General features: G+C 41.2%; 1 protein-coding gene across 3 annotated transcripts in view; it reads left to right on the top strand.

Annotated features, from left to right (window-relative positions):
- The window catches only part of BOD1L1 (biorientation of chromosomes in cell division 1 like 1), a 53,479-nt gene extending 30,111 nt beyond the window's left edge, over positions 1-23,368 (top strand). For 2 of the 3 annotated variants that reach the window (XM_057705671.1, XM_057705672.1), the window contains exons 11-26: positions 1,422-1,486; positions 2,585-2,669; positions 4,820-4,863; positions 6,608-6,665; positions 7,873-7,943; positions 8,551-8,623; positions 9,372-9,451; positions 11,080-11,164; positions 11,531-11,604; positions 12,617-12,692; positions 12,771-12,805; positions 13,857-13,902; positions 15,815-15,864; positions 15,961-16,045; positions 16,462-16,615; positions 22,005-23,368. In XM_057705671.1, the coding sequence (XP_057561654.1) occupies positions 1,422-1,486; positions 2,585-2,669; positions 4,820-4,863; positions 6,608-6,665; positions 7,873-7,943; positions 8,551-8,623; positions 9,372-9,451; positions 11,080-11,164; positions 11,531-11,604; positions 12,617-12,692; positions 12,771-12,805; positions 13,857-13,902; positions 15,815-15,864; positions 15,961-16,045; positions 16,462-16,615; positions 22,005-22,122 (1,199 nt within the window). In that variant the 3' untranslated portion in view covers positions 22,123-23,368. Of the gene's footprint in view, positions 1-1,421; positions 1,487-2,584; positions 2,670-4,819; positions 4,864-6,607; positions 6,666-7,872; positions 7,944-8,550; positions 8,624-9,371; positions 9,452-11,079; positions 11,165-11,530; positions 11,605-12,616; positions 12,693-12,770; positions 12,806-13,856; positions 13,903-15,814; positions 15,865-15,960; positions 16,046-16,461; positions 16,616-22,004 lie in introns of those variants that run through there. The other variant, XR_009048778.1, reaches the window with a different exon arrangement.
- The last annotated feature ends 1,042 nt before the right edge of the window (positions 23,369-24,410 follow it).

The raw sequence follows: 24,410 nt of genomic DNA, 5'->3' as shown, positions 1-24,410 counted from the left end.
CGTATAAAAAGGGGATAATAGTACAGAAATAAGCATCATTCCAACCTCATCTGACTTACAGACTCAAACTGTGTGTCAGTCAGTCTGGCTGGATACTTCTCATTGGGGACGCACATTTTTTTTAATGGAATTTATTGCTCATATAAATGAGTTAGTTTCTGGTTTAGAATTTATTTGAAAAAGAAAAGAAACGTTCCTTTCTGGTAGATTTCAGAGAGTGCTGGTCTTGTTAGAAACAATTGGTAGCTTTCAGAGGTGTAAGCTTTGAGCTTGGTCATTCATACCCTCCCACTTCAGACACATTACACCAGGTACCACTGTGGATTCAAATAGTCAAGGTGGGAAAACAGCTGTGAATCCAGCCACGTATTGTACATGGGCCGTTACGCTGCAGTGTGACAGGTGCTTAGAATAGGGTTAACCACAGGGATGCTGTGAGAATTCAGAGGGGGCACACGGGCTGGACATCAAGGGATCAGGGTTGTTCCACTCTGATTATATAAATTGTAGCATCCTGGACTTTTCAACTGGAATAGACCTTAGATATCATCTAAATGCAGCCTCCAAAGGCTAAGGCCAGTAGATTTAGTCCTGTTCATTACAGGGACTTAGGAGACATTAAGAAATGTTCCAAGGGTTGAAATAAGTGACTTTAAAATTTTCCATTGACTTTAGCTTAGGGTACATTAAACACTCTGGAAGTTTTTATGACTCAATCATTGCTACAGTCTATTTTTCCTCCTCCCTTTCCCTTTTTCTTCCCCCTGAAGGAGCAGAAATAGAAGGGCTTTTAAGCAAAGACAAGCTTGCAGCCTCTTGGAGAAAGGAAGGGTTTTCTTTGGAGGCTTACTTGTGGGCAGGTGAGAGAAACTGCAAGCCACAAGGCGCAGAACAGAAGAGAGAACGAAAGAAAGGACCAAGACAGGGATAGGTTTGAGTCTCTAGCAGAGAAAATTCCATTCTCTTTTTACCTACTTCACAGTTTTTAACTTTGTTCAACTTTGCTGTGTCAGCATGAAGCAAGTAAAGTAAGTCTATGCACAAATCACCTTCTTTAATGGGAATATACCTCAGTGGCCTGGAATATTTTCTTTTAGGGATAAATGATGTAGATCACTATAGAAAAATTCTTGGAAATAAGATGTCCTCACAAACAATATTGTATCATTCTTTGTGGGCATCCATCTTAACAGCAAGAAACATTTTCGTACACACACACATACACACGCCCGCCAGAAATGAATAAACGATCCCTCGTCTTTCATCTGAGAATCTTCGTACATATTCCTTTTTATTGTTTTCTACTGACAGCAGAGGAAGAGGGCACAGCATACTAGACAGCAACATTCTGTTACCTTGTGACTCAGGATGTATTTTACAAGCACATTCATAAATTGATCTAATGCTTTGAATTTCATTAGGCAGTGAAGAGTCTGCACTGAATGATTTGGGAGGATTGGAACTGAAAGCCAATTTGAAAACTGAGGTATGCCTGGTAATTCAGTTATGCTGATCTGTCAGTGGTGTAAGTACCTTTTCGCCATATATAGACATATGTACCCTTGAGCAGAGTATAGCTCCTGTTCTCATTCTATGTAAGACATTTAAGTTTTGTTATTGTCACATCCTGTAGAGGAAAAGCTAAGAACCTCAATAATCTCAGTTAGTAGTGGCATCATCAGTTCCCTCCACTCAAACCAGAAACCCAAGAGTCACCCTCAGTCACTCCACATTTAATCCGTTTCCAAAATACAAGTTGAATCCGTCTATTTCTATTTCTACACCTGCCACATAATCTAAGCCACTACTTTAGTAGCGTCCCCATTGGACTTCCTTCCTCTCTGGCCCCTCCTTTAGTCTTCACACAGCCCTGAGAGTTACCTTGAGAAACGTAAATTAGGTCATGTCATTTCTCTGCTTGAAATTTCCAGTGGGCTTCCCATCATACTTAGAATGAAGTCTAGGGGTTTTTTTGGGGGGTGGGGTGCGGTGGGGGGGGTTGTGTTTTAATCACAGCCTGTGTGCTGTACGCTGTTTAGCCTCCATGCCCCCTTCCCAGCCTGATCTCCTGGAGCCTCCAGGTACACATGACAGGATAGTGGTAAACATGGGGGCTGTGAATGGCTGTGCAGGGGAGCCTCAGCTCACCAGCAGGGGCAGTGGGTGGAGGCGGGAGGGCTTGCAAGGGGGACATTTGAGTGGCGTTTTGCAAATAGAGGAAAGTGTACCAGAGACACAGGGAAGAGCCAACAGGGAGTCGGCGGGCACTGCGGGGGCTCGGTGAGCTGTGGTGAGCCTCAAGCCTTTTGAGGAAGTGGGGCCAGATCAGGAAAGGCCTTGTGTGTTGTACTCTTTTACTTTAAAGCAGTAGAAGAGCCATTGATAGGTGAAATTAGTTTTATTTTTTGTTTGTTTCTAAAGGTTGACGGTATTCATTTTTAAATTTCACAGACTTGCGAGAAGACTTTTATATTGTCACCGGATGCTGGGTGTTTTGTTTAATTCACTTGAGGTGAATTACACTTACCTTGTTATTTCAAAAACCTCATTTAACTTATTTGTTATGGTGCTTTGGACTCTATAGGTATTTGTACCATCAAAGGAAGAGAAAAATCCTGAAATTCCAGCACCACCAGAAAGTCCAAGTGGGAGAAAGCTGAGTGGAATAGGTATATTCCTTTTCGCGGTTGTTCATATTCTTTTATCCTTGCATGTGGTTTGATCTTTTATTGCTGCTTAAAATTAATGGCTAATTCATAATAAAACATTGACAGGCTACCTAGATTTACCTTTCACTTTTTAACATAGGTTAGACAGAACTCTTTATTATTTCACTTTTAACTTATACTTTTTCTCATGAAGTGTCAATATTATGTCAAACAATATTATGTAAGGTAATTGTTTAAATTCAATGTCTCCAAATAATTGTGGCCAAACAAGTTGCTTTGGGGCAAACCCTTGCTCCAGCCCAAAAACGTGTCTCTGTGGCCCTCCCTGTCCTTTCAGATGTCATCACAGTTCACTTCCAAAAGGCTAGTCTGCAGCCCCTGTGCTCACTTCTTTTAACCCCATGCTCATGGCGCCTGGGCTCTGGCAGTCGCCCAGTCAATGAAGCTACTCCCCCTTGCATAGCCTCTTCTCTCAGTCTTTCTGTGCAGTAATCTTCAGTTCCACTAAGGGTGTTTTAGGGGAGAGCCTCAGTATCAGACAGGATTAGGACAGCAGCTCTCAAACACTTTGGTCTCAGGACCACTTTACACTTTACACATGACCTCATCTAAATCTGATCACCCCACCAAGGCCCTAAGTCCAATACCATCACTTTGGGGGTTAGGATTTCAATATATGGGGTGGGTGGCAATATATTCCACCTGAGGGGAACAGAAACATCCAGTCCATAGCATTCAAAACACTGAGAAGTTCAGGTAAAGCAAGATCCAAGAGCAAAGGCCTGATTTCTTATCTTCTCCTTTAGCCCCCAGCAGAAGTAATCGCTTTCTCATCCTTGGCCTCTAGGAAGCTCTCTTTGTTCTGCCATTCGTGGCTGAAATCCTGAGACTTATTCTGATTCAGTTTAGGTACCTGAATTATATTGTTCTGTCATTTTTTTTTAACTCAGCCATATATTGTGGGCATCCTTCATTGTCATTGTATACAGATCAACTTCATTTGTTTTAATAGGGTCTATAACGCATTTCCCCATTTGTTACTAGATCTTTTAGTGGTCTCCACTTTTACAGTTTTTACAATTGTAAATAAAGCTGCCATGAGTTTCCGTGTGCATGTAACCATGCATTTCCGCAGGTGTTTTCATAAAAGTGAATTGAGAGGTCAAAGAATATATAAGTTTTGAATTTTCATTTCAAGCACTTGCTACTCTCCCTAATCTGGAGCCAAATATTGAAGGATGAGTAGATATATATTCAGGGGACAAAGGCAAAGAGAAAGGCAGTGCGTGTAAATCCTCACCCAGGACTATCTGGGGCAGTCAGGGTGGGGACCTTCCGAGGCACAGCCATTTGAAAGGGCAGCCCTCAAAGTATGTGACCTCAGGAGCCTTGTAAGCAGAAGTACCAGGCAATCCTGGAAGACCACCCCAAGACCTGGTAAGCTATTCATGCTGACGTGTTAAAACCCTAATGATGACTAATCTGTCCAAAACTTGGACAGATGCATTAGTTAAAATTTGTATGAATGTGTTATGGCACAGATAATTAACATCCCATTTGCTAATTGTCAAAAAGGTAACATTTTTGGATTCTGAAGTCTTTTGTTCCCACAGTTATATTTCAGATTACTTTACGGTGTTTAGGTACAGTTCAGTAAGAGATCTACTTACGTAAAAGGAAGTTGTTTAAAAGAAAAATGTGTGTTCTGTCATTGTTGAGTAGAAACAGTAGACCTTGTACTTCAAGTTTCCAAAGAATATAAATAGACCATTGCTGTTTGGAGGGATAGGATCTAACTTTTCATTTGATGGCATTATTTTTAAATGAACCAGTGTTGCACTGTCACTTAACAGTTACAGCAAAGGCCTTCCTTCTGAGCTTCAGATCACCAACATGGTTAAATCACTGTAGTGATTTAATGAGTCACTGCCGTTATTGTAAAAATGCAAGCAGCATTATTTTTGTTGTTTTTCTGGTAGTATGACAGAACATGGATTGCAAAATATAATTGGTTAGGATTTTATAATTCACAGAAGCAGCTAGGCCACTTAGAGACATATTCCTGTTTAACTAAAAAGCTCTAAATTTGTTTCTCTGTGGTTCAGAAACAACATTCTGTTTCCTTATTTCTCATTTTTATTTTTGAACAGCTGAGCTACAGAGGGAGCCTTCATTGGTGATTGAATCACTAAACGTAAGTCACGGTAATGGTTAGAGTTTAGTTGCTATCAGTGGGGTTATTTTGGTTTGCAGTTTTGAGAGTGATTACCTCTAGGGGAGGAGCTGTCTGTGCCTTTCTTTAGGAGACAGGAGGCCATTTGTAACGTGCTCTCCCTTCAAGTTCAACCTACTGACACCTTCAGTTCCATGTTCAACTGTATCCACTGATGTCAGGAAATTTAGTTGTTTTCCTCAAAAAAAAGGAGTCAGTCTGAATTCAGCAGTACTGTGTTCTAGTGGCTCTTTAGGCCGATGTCATGAAGCAGAACTAAGGAAATAGAAGAAGGACCAGATCCCTCAGACTAGGGAACTCCCCTGACAATCCTAACGAAACCCTGCAAAGAAGTAGGAGCTTTCTATTTTTTATTACTATAACGGGGTTGCAAGTTGGACTGTGATGTCGTAAATTTTCCTGGTGCTGTAGACCAAACCGACTTTAAGAACTAAAATTCACTTATATCTTTAAAAAGCTTTTGTAAAGATACTAAACTATAATTGCCATATATACATGTTTTTCCCCAGCTGTGGCTCTCATAATCCCTTTTGTGCCTGAAAGAGGTTTTTGGTTTTTGGTTTTCTTTCTTGATGCATAGAGGAGTGAACATTTTGTAAAATGCTTGCAAATCACAGACCGTCACATTCTTTCCAGCCCCTAGAGGATTCAAAAGAGCTTTGCTTCCTACCAGGCAACTGTGACATCAGAGGGCTTACCTCAACCTGTTAAGACATCCCAGTGTGTATCTAGAAGCTCACACACAGTCTACTGAGTAAAGGGAAGAGAAAAGCCCCACTTGGTTCTGTTCAGGTTTACCCTCCAGGAGTTAAAAGGATCCTTTTTTTTTTTTTTTTTTTTTCTAGTAAACCACATTTTTATTTTGAAACAACATGGGTATATAGTGTTAGGTTAAGTCTTTTTTTTTTTTTTTTTTTAATGCTTTACAGTATTGTGCTAGTTTCTGCTGTACAACAAAGTGAATCAGCCACATGGGTACATATATCTCCATATCCCCTCTCTCTTGAGCCTCCCTCCCAACCTTCCTATCCCACCCCTTTAGGTCTTCACAGAGCATCAAGCTGATCTCCCTGTGCTCTGTAGTTGCTTCCCACTAGCCATCTATTTTACATTTGGTAGTGTGTATATGTTGAAATGTAGCTGAAACCTCCAGAGCTCCCCAGCATCCTACCTTGTTTCCCTGAATTCCCCAGTAGCTGCCTTTTTTTCCATCTAAGCACCACTGTCCTTTCCAAATACGAAATTCTATAGCTAGGGGTTAGAATGTTGTAGGATATTCTGACACTTCCTCTCAGTTTAAAAAAAAAAAAGTACAATTGACAAAATTTGCCAAAGGGAAACCTTATGACAGAATGACAGAATCCCTCAACATTTTTTAGTTAAGAAAAAAGAAAATCATGAGGGATCGTTGGATGGGAAGAGAATTCATAGAATTCCGAAATTTTTTCTCTCTTATTTCTTACTCTTTTGCCATAACCATCTTAAAGACAAGGAGAATAAACACAGTGGGATGCTAATTTATTAAACTGAAACTTTTTCAAAAGGAAAATGCCCTATGCTCTTGAGCTTCTGGGTGAAATTTAAAAAAAACAACAACACGTACTCCAGTTTCTTTAAGCATTCCCACAAATGGTCAGATTATTTTCTAGATATTCAAGATTTGTGTGAGATTATCTATAAATAACCTTTTCTATTGTGTGTTTAGGTCGAAAATTCAGGCTCAAAAACAAATGAAATTCACAGCAAATCTCAAAGCAAAGAAGGTAAGTTAATGAATTTCATAGTAGTGATTTTAATGTTATAATTATCATTTGTTGAGTGCCTTCTATGTGACAGGCCCTGTACTAATTATAATTACTTTGCAATTTGTCGCTCATCTATTTTGTGTGGTCCAGTACAATGAGTGTTAACAGCATCCCATCTATAGTTGAGGAAACTGAGGCATGGAGTGATCCAGTGGCTCATTCAAGGCCACGTAGCTTGTAAGTGATACCTTGCCTTAAATAGCTACTAGAACTTTGCCAGAAACCTACAATGGATGTATCCAGTGTGACTACAAAATGTATAGACCCCTGTGGTTTGTATCATAGGAGAGGCCCTGTGCTGAGTACTTAACTGTTGACTTCTGACAAGCAGTCTCAATGTGGTAGCAGATCAGGGACATGACCTTTATGTGGCTCATCACCCAGGAGTCCGGCCTCATTCCACGCAACCTGTGGAGGCTGCCAATTCCAGAGGACTAAGTCGCTTCTCAAAACAAAATGTAGAATTTTGTTGATTCCTACTGATTTTGTTGATTCCTTATTCCAAAAGTGGGGAAAGAGGTCTTTATTCCCTATACAGTTATTTTTATAATATGTTATACCATATTTCAAACCAAAGTAAAGCAGCAGTAATTATAAACACCATGTACCCATCACCTAGTTTTGTCATATCTTAAAATGTAGTATATTTGCTGTGTAACCTTTTTTAAAAATGTTACAGATATAGTTGAATCCATATTATACACCACGCCCCCCCATCCTAATCTCTTTTTTGTCAGGTTGACATGTATAACTAGTTACTTTATTGCAGTTGTTCCTCAGTATTCCATGGTGTGAACTGAATCCACAGTTACTATTTTGCTTCTTCTGTTAGTGGGACATTCAGGTTTTTTGCAACTTGTCCCAATTAGAAAGAGAGCTGCCTGGCATGATCTGTGATCTCCCTCGGACACTGGTTCACACTGTGCGGCTACACGAGCTGGGGGAGTAGCTTTGAAGTCAGCCATGTAATTGCAGTGATCCTTTTCCCTCCTTGAACCCCAGGTACTCACGTCTAGAAATGGGAATCACAGAACTTACCTGACGTTGTAAAGTGTTCTTTCCTCTTTTCCTTCCCCCTTCCACGCACACCCCTAAAATAAATATTGGAGTGAATACTTAAGGTGGGGTTTAGTTTTTTCCTTTTTCTTTTGTATTTATTACTCAGAGATATCCAGTGGTAGAAAAGACAACACAGAAGCCATAAGAATTCATAGTGTTGAAGCAAATCCTAAAGAGGTGAGTTTTCATAAAAAACTCAAGTATTTCATGTTTTATGTGTAGTGTTTTCTCCTGTGCACAAAGGTTTTATCTCTTTGTGTATATGAGAAATTAAATGTATGTATTAAGAGTTCTCCATACCACTGTTACTTGTTTATGTTCTCATAATGTTCAGTTAGTTTGGCAGGATTATTTGGACATGTCCATACGGCACAGTCAAGAATATTTTTTTATGTACTGCCTTTCATCAGCCCTTTAATGGGCCACCAAGAGAGGAGAAAAATTGCTGCCAATTAATTTATGACATGCCATCAATTGTGAGACATAGTTTGACTTCAGGGATGGTAAAATGAGAATTTTTTTAACATATTTTAGAATTGTTAAAATACAGTATGTAACCAGAAATAGATTTGGATATTTTGTATGGATTTATATTCAAATCTTAAAAAAAAAAAAAAAGACTCAAGCTTACAAAATGAGTCTAATCCATATCTAGCTGCCAGAAGTATTATTCTAGATTTTTAAAAAGTCTATTCCAAGGGCCAGAAACTAATACAGAGTGCCCCCTTTAAGTAGATTTGAATCCAAATTCTGTCGCCTTTAATATAGTCACTCTTAATTCTAGGTTGAAGAGGAAGAAAGGCATATGCCTAAAAGAAAAAGAAAGAAGCAGTATCTCTCTTCAGAAGATGAACTGGGTATGTAGAATATACATGTTCCTATTTTAGACATCTTTGAAAATCGTATTATTTTCACATCCAAAATAATGGACCAGTAACTTAGAAAATTCTTAAGGGTAGTAATTGTTTACAGCTCTTGACTCTAGTGTGTTTCCGGACCAGCTTGATGCCTCCAGGGTCTTTTCTGGACTTGATCTAGAAACTAGATTATTCCCTGCAAAAGACTCAAGCCCTGGAAGTCCCAAAAATCCAGGCTTCATCTGTAACCTGAGCCTGGGCCCCAGCCAGTTGCCACCAAGTAAACCTGATTCCCAAGCTCATGCTCTTAATCACTAAGCCATACTTCTTAGGTGGTAACCTGTTCTGGAAGTTAAAAGAATCTCTAGAGGGGAATTCCCTGGCGGTCCGGTGGTTAGGACTCGGCACTTTCACTACCATGACCTGGGTTCAGTCTCTGGTTGGGGAACTAATATCCCACAAGCCATGTAGCACAGTCCCCCAAAAAAACTATCTCTGCAAACTCTCTGACCTAAGCCTTCTCCACAGGACCTCCTGTTTGTTGGTGTCATTTGAGCATTTGTAGACTTTTTATTTTATTTTTTATTTTTTTGGCTTTGCTAGGGTCAAGGCCAGTATTCAGTGCTCAAGTCACATGACATTATAAATGCTTAAGAAAGACATTTCAAACGGCCTTAAAATAGAACTATGCATTTCATTTTCCATTTCACTTTTATTCCTTTGTGATTCTGTCCAAACTGATGTACAGATGATAATCCAGATGTCCTGGATTCCAAAATAGAAAGAGCACAGAGGCGGTGTTCTGACACTGAGCCACAGGATGCAAAGGTATTTTTTCCACATATTAATTTTAAGTGTTGGGGTAACCTAATTACATCACTGTGTATACTTATTTTGTATTATATATGTGTGTGTGTGTATGTGTATTATATATGTAAAATTCTAATATCCTTTTTACTTTATGTATCTCTAATAATAATCACTTTATTATAAAAAGGTGTATTTTTTAGGCTCTCTCAAAGAAAAAAAAATATGCACTTTATGATCTTAAACTGCAAGATTGTTATTAATATCACAGTTTAGATATAATCATTGCTTAGGTTTTTTGTTCAGTCATATTATTGATTTCTTTAGGTTTCTAGGTCCTTTCTTCCCAAGTGTAATATGCTTTATTACAGGTATACGTACATGAGAACAGTGAAATACAGGGATATATACTACTTAAAATTTTTAATATTTGGCTTTCTCTTTACCATAACTCCAGCCCCTAAAGTATAGTTAGTCTGAGGATGAGCCCTCCCTCATTGCCTTTTTTTTCCTATGATCTTATTTTCATCTTGTGACTCAGGAAAGTGGCTCACAAATTTACATTTCTGTCTTTGTCCTAGACCCTATTTCTCCATTTCCTAGTAGATAACCTCTTCTTGGGTGTTCTTCCATTTTTGAGATTCAGAACTTCTCAGGGTCTATTCCAGTCTACCTCCATCTTCTCGTTCTCTCTCTTTCCCTAATCTCTTTTCTTCCAACTTGTTCCAGAGGTATTTGTCAGCTTATAAGAGTATATGTAGCTGAGTGCCAGCTCTCTAAAACCAGTCTATAGTCTCTTCTCCTCCCAATAACTGATAAAAAGTACTAAAAGAATTTTAACAACCAAAGAGATAAAGTCACATATTGTCCTGAATTTCAGTTGGCCATGGCCAAGGAAAGAAACTGGGTTTTTAAAAGCCCATCACTCCCCCTGCCCTATCCAGAACAAAAATCTTGAGACAATACTCCTAAATTTGGAAAGAAACAGATTAAAGGGTATCCTTTTATTTTCCCTTCAACTTTGTGTAAGGTTTTTAATGTTAAATGTTAAATTTAAATATACTCTGACTTAATTATTTTCATTTAAAAATCACATATATAAGTAATATTCTCAATATAAAAGAGCACTCTGATTTTAAATTTAATTTGTATATTTTTGTTTACACATTATATTAGTATCATAGTATAAACAATTTGGTATTTCATGCTCAAAACTTCTTTGCAACTAAGGGCAAATAATTTAACCATTGAGAGATCATTGCTCTAAATCAGCCCAGCTGGATACCCAGAAGTTCTCTTTGGCATCTTCTGCTTTATCCCTTTCCCCCAGTCCCTCCCCTCCACCAACAAAGAAGAAAAAAATCTGTTGTAACTCCTTTCAGTTCTTTCTTTGGAGTTTCTCTTGAAAAGTCCAGGGTGAGGGAGAAGAGCAATTTCCAGTTTGCAGGGGGACAAAAAATGGCCTTGTTGCTTTATAACTGTATCTCATGCTTTTCTGCCTTCAGTATTTGTATCTTTTTGTGTAGTTTCCCAAGCAGCAAAAGTTACTTTTTAAAAAATTTCCCACAAATATCTAAAAGACCTCTATGAAGTTATTGTTGAAATAAGTATGAAGAAGAAGCTTCATGTCTTGTTCAACTTTTCCATAGGAAGAGAACTCTGGAGATTTGGAAGAATTACCTAAAACAAGTTCTAAGACAAACAACACTGTTTCAAGGGCCATGGAAGAAAAAGGTGAGTAATACATCTGCTTAGATAAATTGCTTTGAGAGGAAACTAATCTGTCAAAGCAGTCAACATATCTCGCACCAGGCTCTGCCAGCTCAAACTGCAGTTTGCTGACCTGCCTTCCCTTTGTAACACAATATGTTGCACTGATTATCAGCAGCGCTTGGGAATCATTTTTAATCTGGATCCTATTCTACCCAAAGAGTGCTTCTTATTGGTTAACTAGACTCTGGCTTCTTGACTTTGGTGTGTCTGCCTGAGAATGGAGTCTGTGTGCACGTGTGATGGGGACGACATAGGTCGCCTTGGTAGGTCCTGGCGCTGAGGCTGAGTGTGGTCCCCCGCAGTGAACAAGCTCTGCTCTTTCTGCAGATGAATACAGCAGTGGTGAAGCTGCTGGCGAAAAGACAGAGCAGAACGATGATGACAACGTAAAAGCTCAGGAGGTGAGAAATGTTTTCCGTGTTTACTTGTTCAGATTAAGTACTAAAAACAAATAAAATATATTCAGTGCTCTTACCCAAAGTTCTTCTTAAATGCTTTTGAGGTAGCTCTTTTTTTGAGTACACTGGGACAGCATTTCATGCAGTGTACTTTATCAGTGTCATTTTGATTCATTTCGTTCCCTATATCTTAATTATATCCACACATTTGTACTGAGACCTACTTCTGTCGGCCACCTGGGATCAGCCCAGATCTGTACCTCAGTGTCCGTGTCACTTTCTGACCTGGAAACTTAGCACGGCCCAGCCAGGCACCACTCTGGTCAGAGAGCAGGGGGCTGCTGAGCCCGGCGTCCAGCAGAGCAGCATGGCAGTGGTGGCAGCAGAGTGTGCCAGGCAGGACCCGGTGTGGCAGGTCGAGGTCAGGGATTCCTGAGAGGTTGCACGGGAGGCAGACCTCTAGCCCTGCCCGCTCCGGGCCCCTTCAGGTTTGCAGAGCCCAGTGGGACACAGAGTTGCAGTGACCTGAGACGGAGGCCCGCAAATCAAGGGAAACAACCTGTACACCAGCCAGACCTTCCAGATAACCACTGCCACGTTTGCCAGTCTTGATACAACTTTTTAATGGTTCTGTTTGTTTTCAGTGGCCTCCTCTATTTTTTATAAGGGATCTCATTTGATCGCAAGTGACTAGGACTAAATCCACATTTAAGTGGACATACATATTCATTACAGAAGTAAAAGCTGACACTGAGCACTTCTTCCATTACCTCATTATCTGATAATCCTCAGGACTCCATGAATTCATACTCCAGTTAGCACTGTTTATCAAGTGAGGGGACTGCACTGAGAGAAATGAAGCACTAAGCCCCAGGTTACATATTTTTTAAGAGACAAAGCTGGGATTTGAGACCTCTTAGGAGGGGTCTCTAAATCCCATTTTGAGAAAGCAAACTCTTCATATGATAGATGAGAAAACTTTTTTATTTCTTTTTTTTTTTCCTTTCCCCCTTAGGAAGATCAGCCAGTAATTATTAAAAGGAAAAGAGGAAGACCCCGTAAACACCCTGTGGAAACATCATTAAAAACAAGTAGGTATTTGGTGTGTTTTCACGTCACACAAAAGAAATTTTCAAACTGATTTTCTAAGTGAGATTTTTATTTTTTAGAAGACGACTGCAAAACAGATGCTGGCATTGTCACTGTAAGTAATTGCAAAAGATGAGAGCTCTTTAGATACCTGCTCTTGACCTGGAAAGAGTATACTGCAATATCAGTATTTTCAGCTTTCTTTTTTTAAAAGTATTTGAAAAGCTTTAAGAGATGTTCTTAAATACAACATCGAATAACCATTCAGATAATATTTTGATTACTAATAGCTTCATATAAACACAATTATATTAGTTGTGATTTAGTCTGATTCTATTCTTACCTGTCAGTTCGGTTATATAAATTATCTAGGGACTTATCTTCTTGTCATCCTTGATTAAAATAGAGAAGGTAGCTGTTTTATGTGATTTTTAGATAACAGCTTCTTTATGGAAACCTCCAAAGTGTCTCACTGTCTTACTGCTTTCTGTGGAGTTCCTTTTATAATAGAATGTACATTAATTTCGATACAGGGAAATCTGCGCTAATACTTTATGTTTTTAGTATTCTTTACCTTTGACCCTGACGTGTATACCCAACAAAATCACTGCACCGAGACTTCATTTCAGTGGTAGCATTATTAAGAGGACAAACATGTCCACTGACCTAACAAAAGCAAATGGGATTCAGTCCTCAGCTCTGTCACTTACTCCCACATCTGTGACACTGGGCCAGTCATGTGACCCTCTTGAGACTCCCATTTCCTTGGATATGAGTAGTATAACAATATCTGCGTTAGTTATCTCACTGGTGTTCTTCTAAGAAGAGTCACATATAAGAGTATAAATGCATTTACCAACACGTAAGATGGTTTGCCAGGGTTGGGGAATATTAACAGCAGGCTGTGCTGTGTCCCCTCCAGTGCCTATTCCCTGGCATAGGGGCAGAGTGGCCCAGGAAGAGGCCTGTGGCAGTCCTAATCCTCCTTGTGTGTTCAGAATCATAGGCATCCGTATTCGCTGGTATATTTAATCAACCACGGGAAGTAGGTTCCTCATATTCTGCCTACATAATAAACAGAGGTCCTAACCCTTCTCTACATCATTGACTTTCTATGAGGTGATGATAAATTACTGACTTCAATTTTTTTCTTTGTTTAAATTTAGGTAGAACAATCTGCAGCCAGCAGCAAACTGAAAGTAACACAAACAGGTATGTACCTAAAGCATTGTCCTGTGTATGATCTGAGGAAGGGGTGGGGGAGCCTGGCTGTTGGGGCAGGTTTTAGAATTTCATTGTTTCTCAGTGAAGTGGGTGGCTTCCTTGGTAAAAGCAGCTGTCCTTGTAGCCCTGAGAGGCTCCAGCTATTGGCTTTTCCTGTGATCTGAGTCATTCTCGGTTTTGTTAGCCTGGGAAACCTTCAGAGAGGAGGCAGAGGGCAACAAAAAGCACAAGAGGGAAGGCACTGCTGTGTCCAAACCATACGTTCCTGGACATATTTTAGGGAGAAATAGATCAGCCTGGGGACTGGGAACTCTTATCAGGAAGGCAGGAATTCAGCCCGAGAGCCTATTGTTTTCACAGGAAGAATTTTGAAAGCAGCCTGTGCAACTTCCAGAGCTAGGATGCAAGAGATAAAATTGTTTCAATGAAGTGTTTTTGTCTTCATTCCAAAAAGAAAAAATATTCCAAAATGTTGATAATGATTAGCTCTGGGTGATGAGATAATAGGAACATTTCATGTTTTTACTGTTGCCTGCATTTTCCAGAATTTTTACCATGTGTATATATTAATTTCATGGTTTAAATTTTTTTTTATACATAAAAGCAAAAAAGAGCCATTGGTGGGTTTAAAAGTGTTGACATAGGCAGGAAAAAAAAACAAAAAGAACATGACAGCTATTTTGGACCAAATAAATAGCATGGTCATATCAGGAAAGTACACATCCTGATCAGCAAATGTGTAATTTTGAAATTCTCCCACATTTAACTATGTGTGGGATCTTGTGATCATAGTTTACTTTTTCTTGCCTCTTTGAAAATTAACAGGAGATTTTGCTTATGTTTTGTTTTTAACCATCTTATCCATAATTTTATAATATTTTAAATCCATACAACAAGAAATCTTTATAACTCGAATGCCCTTTAAAGACTGTTATAAGCTATGTGATTATGTTTTAGTATTGTTGTTGGGCAGTAGTTCTCTGAATCTGGGTAATGATGACCAGTTAAAGCCTGGATTCTTCTTTGTGGGCCTTTTTCTTGGTTTTTAACTCTTCCATCTACATTAGTGAATTTGCAGAAAAGGCAGCTACACAGTCTTCATCACTAATAAGTCCACCTTTGGGATGTTGAGTGTCTAATCAGCATCCTCATAATTGTAGCTTCAAACAGCGCATTGAACTGAAATAAACTTCATTTTCCTTACCAAGATACATTCTCAGAAAATGGTAACACCTACAGAAAGCGAATACATAAAAAATAGGTATACACAATCTAAAATAGGCTTATAAAATGTACTTTTCTAGAAACCATGATGTAAGTCTATGGAGTCATAAGAATTCCAGCTCCTCCTCACCGCCCCCCCTAACCTGTTAGTTATGTGACTCTGAATAAATCACTTAAGTTACTCAAGCTTCATTTTCCTACCTATCAAATGGGGGTTGTACTGTTTATAGAGCTAGATTACTATTTGAGTGACGTTTGTAATCTGATCTGCAGTTCCTGCTGCATCTTGGGGGCTCCCCTAGATGTCCCCTTCCTCCTCCCTTTCCAGGTTCAGAGCATTTGAGCTGAAAGAGAGAGACAATGAAGGCAGTCTAACCCAACTCCTCATTTCACACGTGAAAAAAAATGAGGCTCAGGGAATTTAAGTAATTGCCTAGATCACATAGCTTATTCATGACAGATCTGAAATGCAAGCTTCAGTGTCCTGACTTTCATTCTGATGTGCTTTCTGCTTAGGTATTCCACCTCAATTTTTGCTTGGCTGACACAAAAAACAATGATAAATTGTGTAACAATACCTTAATTAGCACTGGTACATTCACAGACAGCAAGCCAGACTGTTGAAATTTAATTTGACCCTAGTAAAACTAATGCAGAGATCTTCCTTTTCTTAAAGATGAGTCCAATAAAGAAACACCTAACCTACAAGAACGAAGTGGAAGCAACGTAAGTATTAATTTTCTTATCAAGATGTCGTTTAGAAATAAACTTAGTAAAATGCTCAAATGACCACCGTTTCAACTTTAATTTGGTTTTATCTAGGATGATAGTGAAGAGAAATCTGTGGCAAGCGCGCGTCGGAGAGGAAGAAAGCCCAAGCGTTCGCTCACTCTGTCAGATGATGCTGGTATGTCCCTGGCAGAGTCTTAATCGCAGAGTCTTATCATTTTGGAATCACCTTTTTAAGAGTTTTTCTTTGGATGAGGAAAAATCCAGTGGGGTGCAGCTAGTATTAATATTACATAAATATGTGTGAAATGGCTCTAATCCTGTGTCAGAAATGGTACATCCCAGATGCTTTTCTGAGTACATGTGAGTTTTTTGCAAATGCTGGCTGTGAACTGCCTAAGTAAACTATCCCAAATGTGTTTGAGATTAAGTTAAACAGTTGTGAATTGCAAGTGCCGAAACAAAAAGGAAGTGGAAAACCACTTCTTCTGCCTCCAAGTCCCTAATATCCTTTGTTCTAAACTCTGTGACTCTGTCCTTTGGAAATGTCTTTGGGAATTGTACAGTCCAGGTGTTACCCTTCTATCTGAACAGAATCCTCAGAGCCAGAAAGAAAACGCCAGAAATCAGTTTCTGAAGCTGCTGAGGACAAGAAAGACCAGGAATCTGATGAGGAAGAGGAAGAAGAGGAAGAGGATGAGCCCTCAGGCGCCACCACAAGGTCCAGCACCAGATCAGAGGCTCAGAGGTAACGGGACAAAGGAGAGCTTCCAGAACCTTCCGCAGCTTTTCCAGCAGAAAGCAGCTGTGGCTTTCATGGGAATGTCTTGTCTTTGTCTCATTTGTGCCACAGTGTGAGCTTTCATTTTATTCTCAGCAGAGAGCACATGCTCCCAGCCCTATGACATTTCAGTTCCCCTGGGAGAGCACAGTTTCCCACTTTCACCATCTTTGGGGCTCACTCTGGAATCTTTGCCAGGCGTTAGACACCTGTTTGGTGGAACCTATTTAGTTCCTTTAGAAATACTTACCAAGGATGAGTAGATATCTCAGATGCAGTGCTGAGCACCGTGGGTGGAAACACAGTTATGTACCACACAGTGTGCACGCAGTGTGCTTAGCTGTGGTGAGAGAGAGAGCGCGAGCCCGTCCCCGTGGTAAGGTGCACCTCACCGTGCAGTGTAACAGGTCCGGCACATGAAACCGCCTGTATGCCGCCATTTTCCACGTACATACCTGGTAATTTCATGTTTCCCACAGTGCGTTCTCCCAAACCCTCACATAGCCAGAAGCCTCTGGACGAAAGAGGACCATGGTCAAGCGAGCTTGGGGCATGCCTGTGAATTTTCTCTCCTTCTTAAGCCACAGTGTACATTACCGTATTAAGGGCTTGTCATGGTCCTCGAGGAAAGAAACCTGTTTAACGTTGTCGGTTACACTCTGTCCCCCTCGCCCCTTGTCATTATACCCGTTAACATCAACCGGTGGTCCTTTCCACACAGCACACTTCGAGAAATGCTGCATCACCTTACAGTTTTATAACTTTTCCGACGCATGAATATTTTCCATTTTTTTTTTTCTTTTTTTTTTTTTTTTTTTTTTTTGGCACACAGGCTTAGTTGCTCCACAGCATGTGGGATCTTCCTGGAGCTGGGATCGAACCCGTGACCCCTGCATTGGCAGGCGGATTCTTAACCACTGCGCCACCTAGGAAGCCCCAATATTTTCCATTTTTAATGTGATTCACAAGCTGTTAATCGTAGTGTGATCTTCTATAATTTCATTATCCAAGATTTCAGGAGTGTTTATTTCAAGAGTATCACTTATTAATATCTGCCCCTGTAGTATAACAGTAATAATGTTTTATGGTTACATAAAGACTTAAAATCAGCCTATTTCTAATTCCTCTAAACGTGTACATTATTAGCCATTCGTGCCATGGTTTGGTTTCCCAAGGAATCAGATTTCAGAGCCAAAAGACTTTAGGAGCTCACAGGGCTAAAAGTAAGGTGTCTCATAGTTGTTTTTGAGGTGGGGTAGCTCAGATACGTAGAAATCACAGAATTAAGATATCTGCTGATGGAGAGGGTGGGGGTGCATTTGGATACAGATACCAGCACCACCCCCTCCCTCTTTTACACTCGTGGGAAAGTCATCCAGTACAATAGAGCCCAACTCAGGAAGTTCCATAGGCCTTCTAGGCATCTTCAAGTGAGTGTCTAAAAGTAGCTAACAGATTGACCTTATAAAATTTATTCTTCAAAAGTAGATCACATGTGACTTGTGGTTCTATGATCACCTGGACTATCAGTGCTTCTCCTTAATGCACCTTAGGAGCTTTTGATTTACACATGGATTCTTTTCACTGTAGAGTCCTTGGCATTGGTTGACTGGCTCCAGGGTTCTGGCGTCTTTATAATCTCACAGATTCTTGGGGTCTCAGTGGGTCCATACTGCTCACCCATCTGTGCCTTGATTATGGCGCCAGCAGCGCCTCTGAAAAGGTCTTTGTTCTTCTGCATGTTAAGAAAGCCGCTCCTCGTGGTGTCCTCTTGTGTTCGGTGGACGCTGGCCTCCCCTTAGCTTCTGCCTTTGGAGCCTCCTGTACAACCTTCCCTTGAACACAGGAAGGCGGCTTCCAGGTCTTCTCTTCTCTTGAGCCCCCTCATCATCCTTTCTAGTTCTCCTCAGTTTTTTTCTCTAAGAAGCAAATGTTTGCACCCAGTGTGCGCTGATGAATGCAGACGAGGCCTGTCCACCTTGTGTTCTAGACTGTGCTTCAGCACGCATCCAGCTCACTGGTCTCCCTCAGCCTGGACTGCACACCAGCTCAGCACGTTCTTTTTCCGCATGAGGCACAACTCTCACCTGATCCTTGTGCAGGAGACTGTTTGGACCCAGTTACAAGGCCTTATATTCAGCTTTGTGAATTGTACTTTCATCAATCTTCGCCCCTTATTCTACTCTGGTGAGCACTTTGGGATCTTATATCATCAGCCAGTGTATTTTCTGTTTATCACAGATTTCTCTTTCTCTAAATCACGATATACTATCCCACACAGTGAAAGCAAAGCTAGAGTCATGTAAGCAGAGTTAGTCTCTGGGGATATGCAGATCTGCTTACCAGCAATGGTCCAGAAAACCAGCCGTTTTCTACGTTCAGTCCCCATTCTCTGCCTTGCCCACAGGGAGCTTCATCCTTTCTAGAGTCCCAGGGACTGGAGTGCTCAGGGCTGCCACGGCCCTGGTTTCTATACTCTGCTTCAGAAAGCATCACAGTGAGCCATCTACGTGTACAGCATCTGAACTTGGCAGCCCTGAAAGAGTTTCTTCTAGAAATCACCAAAAATAAGCCAAAGAGAAATTATCTACGCAAAAAAAGTTAGTAAATCTTGCCCATTAGGAAGATAAGTCCCTGCTAACATTCAAGTCATTGTCAAGACTACTTTTGGTGAGGTGATGCTTTCTCCCTAAGTTTCTTTAAGATTCTTGTCTTGCCAAATAACTGTCTTTGGGAATCATTGGTTTCCAAAATGGAACCTTTTCCAAACAGAGTAGGAAGGGCTGCCAAAAGGAGCCTCGGTGGCCTCGCCAGTCTGCCGCCTCTCACAGCCCTCCTGCACAGACTTTATCCTTGACACCTGTGAGCTTTAGCGGCCAAGTCCTGCCTACCAGGACCAAAGACGAGGCTTGTTTCTCGATCCGAGTGGTCACAGACCCGAATGCTTGGTTAAATCAGTGCAACAGGGCCGAGCAGGTAACAGCCCAGTCATTTCTGTTTTGCCCAGAGCCCTGGAGGGGCGATGAGGTAACAGGAAAGCACCCCCTGGAGGCACAGCGACGGGCCAGCCTGCACCTTCACCACAGCCTAGTTCATCTTCCCGCTTCCCGCAGGTCATGCCGAGCCCTGCTGCTTGCGTTCGCCTGTTGCTGATTCTTTCTTGAAAAGCGCCCTCGCCACCAGCCCGCAGTCAGCTGGGTCCTTCCATCCTGCCTGCTTCAACCCATCCTCATCTTCCTGCTGCCCTTCCGGTTGGGGCTGCGCAGTTGACAGTGGCATGTACCACTGCTTTAAGTGTTAGTATTGTTCTCCTCTCTGGGCTACAAGCTTCTTCCTTGAGCTCAGGGACTTGCCTTACCTTCTGTACATTATAGCATCAAAAAATAAAAGACTTCACAGTATATAAAAACTGTTTTGATGTCTCTTACAACATTTGATAAAGCATACTTGTATATATGCAGTATTATCCCCATGTTATAGAAAGCGAAGCAAACCGAAGTGCCAGGCACCTTTCACATAGATTCTCCCATTAATCCTCATTAAGTAAAATGTAGTGTTTATCCTTATTTTATATATGAGGAGAAGAATCTCAGAAAGGTCTGGTTCGTTACTGCTCACACTCAAATGTGCAGGCCAATCACAGAGGCTCTTGCTAAGATGCAGGCCCTGATTCTGTAGTCTGGGGCAGGGCCTGAGAGTCTGCATTTCCTACAAGCTCCCAGGTGCTGCCAGTGCTGCTGGTCATAGGCCACCCTCTGGGTGGAAAGAAAGGGCCTGTCAGGTGACCTAGCCGAGCTCAGACAGCTGGACGGAAGCCCCTGTGCAAAGCGTCTGTTCTCTGCTGTGTGGTGTCCGCATGGTGCTGCCACACGCGCACCCCTCAGTACAGCTGCGCACTTAGTGGCTGCTTGCTTTCCCTGAACACAGTTTGAAATGGGATATTGACAAGCACTGCTTTTTAGCCATTCTCAACACACACATAGATAATGTTATGCTGAAACTACATCTTACACAACAGTATTTGACTCGATTTGAGCTTATTTATTTCTGCTGTCAAGGGAACAATAAGCAAAAAAAAGTCTTCATACCCGTAAAGTCCCATCTTTGTCCATCTCCTGCAGTTTTCGTTCTTCAGGTGTCTTCATGATATAACATTTACTGCTCGCTCACACACGTTGAGCTTTGTACTGGGCGCTGAAGAGAGGAAAGTGAGTAACCTCAGCAGCTGCCCTGGAGAAACATCCTGTCTTATGGGGGGATGTATGCGTACCTGACTTTCAAAGTTTTTTGACAGTAAGCTCATGTTAAGAATGTATTTTGCAATATTGCCGCTGTCACTGCAACAAAATTTTCATGAGCCAAACTGAATAGATGTGATATCAGTGTCTATTGTGTTCTATTAATACATTGTTTTAAAATAATGGCTCTAACCTGCAATTTGAAAAACCCCAGTGGAAGTGCTGTGGGGTTTCCGAAGAGCAGCTTGCTCTGTGATGAGGAAGGCTTCCCAAAAGGAGTTGCTTTTGAACTGGGGCTTCAAAATGAAGTTTGCCAGATAAGGAGGGATGGGGTGGTTCCATGGGGGGAAGAAAATGATGTGCCAAAGTATGAAAACGTCAGAGAACACCATTTTTTAGAGAATGGGGCTACTTTCGCAGGACTGTAGTCCAGGATGGTGCAGCAGTTGCGGGCAAATGGGCATTTATGGTGAAGGACTTTGTGTATTGCATTCTAGGTGACTTTATGCCAAAAGCATCAGAGATCCTGGAGACAGAGATAAACAAGACGGTGACACTGACATGATTAACAGAAGTTTCAGACAGATCATTCTAGTGGCAGAATGGAGAGCAGGGCTAGGATGCTGGCGGGGAGACTGGGTAGAAAACTCTTCTCACGTTCCTGTGCCTTTTCTAACACTGCCAGCTGTCCTCTGTTATAACGTCCCGTGAGACACGATTGTGTAAGTGCTCAGACAGAGGCTGCCATCCTGCTGTGTCCTCACCAGTTATTTCAGCGTGGGACTGGCTGCTGATTTCTCTACTGTATAGATAGAAGAACTAGGGCCTAGAGAAGAAAGTGGACGTGACCAAGGTCAACACCCAGAGTATGACAGAACCGGAAGCAGAGAACGGGCTTCTAAACCCCTCCACCCAGGCCCTGTTAGGATGTGAGGCTGTCACCAAATAACCAGTCAGCACAGGCTCTTCTAGAGTCTCCTTGCCCTGTGTAGACCTTATCCAAGTTTTCTTTTCTTGGCTCTCAAGTTCAAAAATCTTCCAGTTTTTGAAGAACTCCCAAATTGTTTGAAGCAGCTCCCTTTAAGTCTTACCATGGCCTTGACTTTTGTTTACTGCAGGTCCAAGGCACAGCTCTCCCCTTCTACCAAGCGCAAGAGAGAAGCCAGCCCTCCCGGGGCGCGCACCAGAGGCCAGCAGAGGGTGGAAGAGACCCCAGTGAAGAAGGCAAAGCGGTAATCTGACTGTGGCCACCCCTGGCTGGTCCCCAAGGGGACACGGAGAGAAGAGGGACAAGCCTCGGGGCCACAGGCTGTTGTTTTTAACCAGGGGAGGGCCGTGCATGTGCTCCAACTTCCTAGGTGCAAGCTTTTTCTTGTTATATTTTAAACAGCTTTATAAACTATTGTTCATAGAGGTATTATGTACATTTATTTCAGATAAAGGAAAATAAGTTTACTTTGTATCTGAACTCAAAACAAAGTAGTTGTATATTTTAACATTTGAAATTGGGATTTCCCGATGTGACACATCACTCATGCAAACCCATCCAGCCCATCAGACACCAGGCTGCCAGTTGGTAATCTGTGTACAGTATATAAACATGTAAAAATAGGTTGTATTTTACTCTATGTATGATGCTAATCAATGAACACTTTATTTATTTTACAGAGAAAACTTATCTGTGAACTTTACTATATATCTGTTTATTTTATTTTATTTTTTTTAATAAAAAAAAAGGGTTTTAAATGCTATGCAGCCATTAGTAGAGATGTTTTAGGACTTTGCCTGCCCTGTAACTATCTGAATCTCATCTGGCAGGAAATACAGACTCTTCTCGCATGTTTCCAAGTAAAGTAGTTTAGCTGAAGAAAGGGTCTCCATTGCTTTTCTGTTCACAGTTGTGATTCTGTTTTTTAAGACTGTAACTTGTTTCTAGATTATACTCACATCTGTGACTTGACTACCAGTCCCGCTGGCATAGGAGGTTCTGGTTCAAGTAAAATCACATCCGTCACCTGCAGCAGAAACCCCTCTGTCAGTGTCCATTCCTCTCTGTGCTGCCCCACGTCCTCTCCATAGTGTCTTTCTCAGTGAAAAGAAATGCATTGAAGATCAGCTCACTGCGGTTTATCGAGCTTCAGGATTATATGTTGTTTTATACACAATTATTTCAAGATAGAAACTGGCTTTATTGCCAGATTCTTTTTTAAACATGTTTTAACTCCCATATGAGCAAAATGTTCAACTTAAGTTTTTCATAAGATTAAATTTTTCGTAAGATCAAATTTGTCTCTAGCAATGAGGTGATGAGTTGCCAAATACTTGAGATTATTTTAAAATGTTTTGTTCATATTCTTGTTTTATAATTAAAATTTACATTCAGTGTGTGTGAATTTTTTTTTTGGACTCTTAATGTAAGGTGGATATTTCTGTCATTTTACATTGTTTCTTACTGAGATTTTATATATAAATTATAAAATGTTTCCCAAACTTGAGTAGTAAGAATTTTTTTTTCGCTATTTTAAAATTTCTCCCTGTGAAAACTGTTTCAGCTCTCTAAATAATTGGTCTTGGATATATTGTTGCATTTTCACATTCAAATGTGAGTCAGTGATGGCCTTTCTCTCTCAGTAGAATTGAATGTTAGATCTGGAAGGGGCTTGGGAGACGAGGAACGTGAGAACTCCTTGTTTCCATTTATGTGGTTGAGTTTAACCAGAGCTCAAAAATCTAAAATGATTTGTCTTAAAGTTAGTTAAGGATAGAAGCCAGACTAGGTTCCAAGGCTCCAAATTGCTTGGCAAACCATCTTTGCACTAGATGGTTTTACATTGGTTCACCAGAAGTGCTTACCTGAGAATGTATTCTCCATGTGAAACCAGTGTTACTCTGTTTAGTAACGCCCGCCGTGGGCACGATCTTACAGGACTTGAGTAGCTGGGTTGTGAGGAAATGCAGCCTCTTAAAGTTGGAAGTAAACATTGCAGCTGCATAAGGAATTGTCTGGTAGGAACTCAGCTGGATCACTTAACCTCCACCAGTTCTGAAACCCATGCAGGGAGGCTACCACCCTGTGAGGCACTGGAACTACACGGGAGTAGTTCTTGGGCCTCACAAGGATTTGGTGTCCCTGGTCCATGTTTAGTAGAAGGGAGGAGGTTGGGGATGCTGAGCGTCCTACAACGCACAGAATAGCCCCTGACTCCATGCCCCAGAACGCCAGGAGCTTTCCCCTGAGAACCTACTGGGAAACTCTTCCATACCACCTCAAACTGGCCGTTTCCCTGGTTTCAGCTTAGTGATACCTGCCATGCCTCGCTGTTCCTCCACAAACAGTCACACATCTGCGGAGCTGACGAAAGTCTGGACCCACGCAGCGGCACGTCCCAAAGGGGCAGCATGTCCCTGGACTGAAAGTGATGTGGCCAATTCCTCTGCAGCTGAAGCTGGTCCTTCCCTGCCGACTTCAGGCCCCTTTCCTCAGGGTGATGCCGCTGGACCCCTCCCCGTCTATCACCTAGACT

The sequence above is a fragment of the Hippopotamus amphibius genome, chromosome 13, assembly GCF_030028045.1.
Source record: "Hippopotamus amphibius kiboko isolate mHipAmp2 chromosome 13, mHipAmp2.hap2, whole genome shotgun sequence".
Classification (NCBI taxonomy): domain Eukaryota; kingdom Metazoa; phylum Chordata; class Mammalia; order Artiodactyla; family Hippopotamidae; genus Hippopotamus; species Hippopotamus amphibius.
Note: the sequence above shows the minus strand (reverse complement) of the source record. Positions and strands in the feature narration are given on the sequence as shown.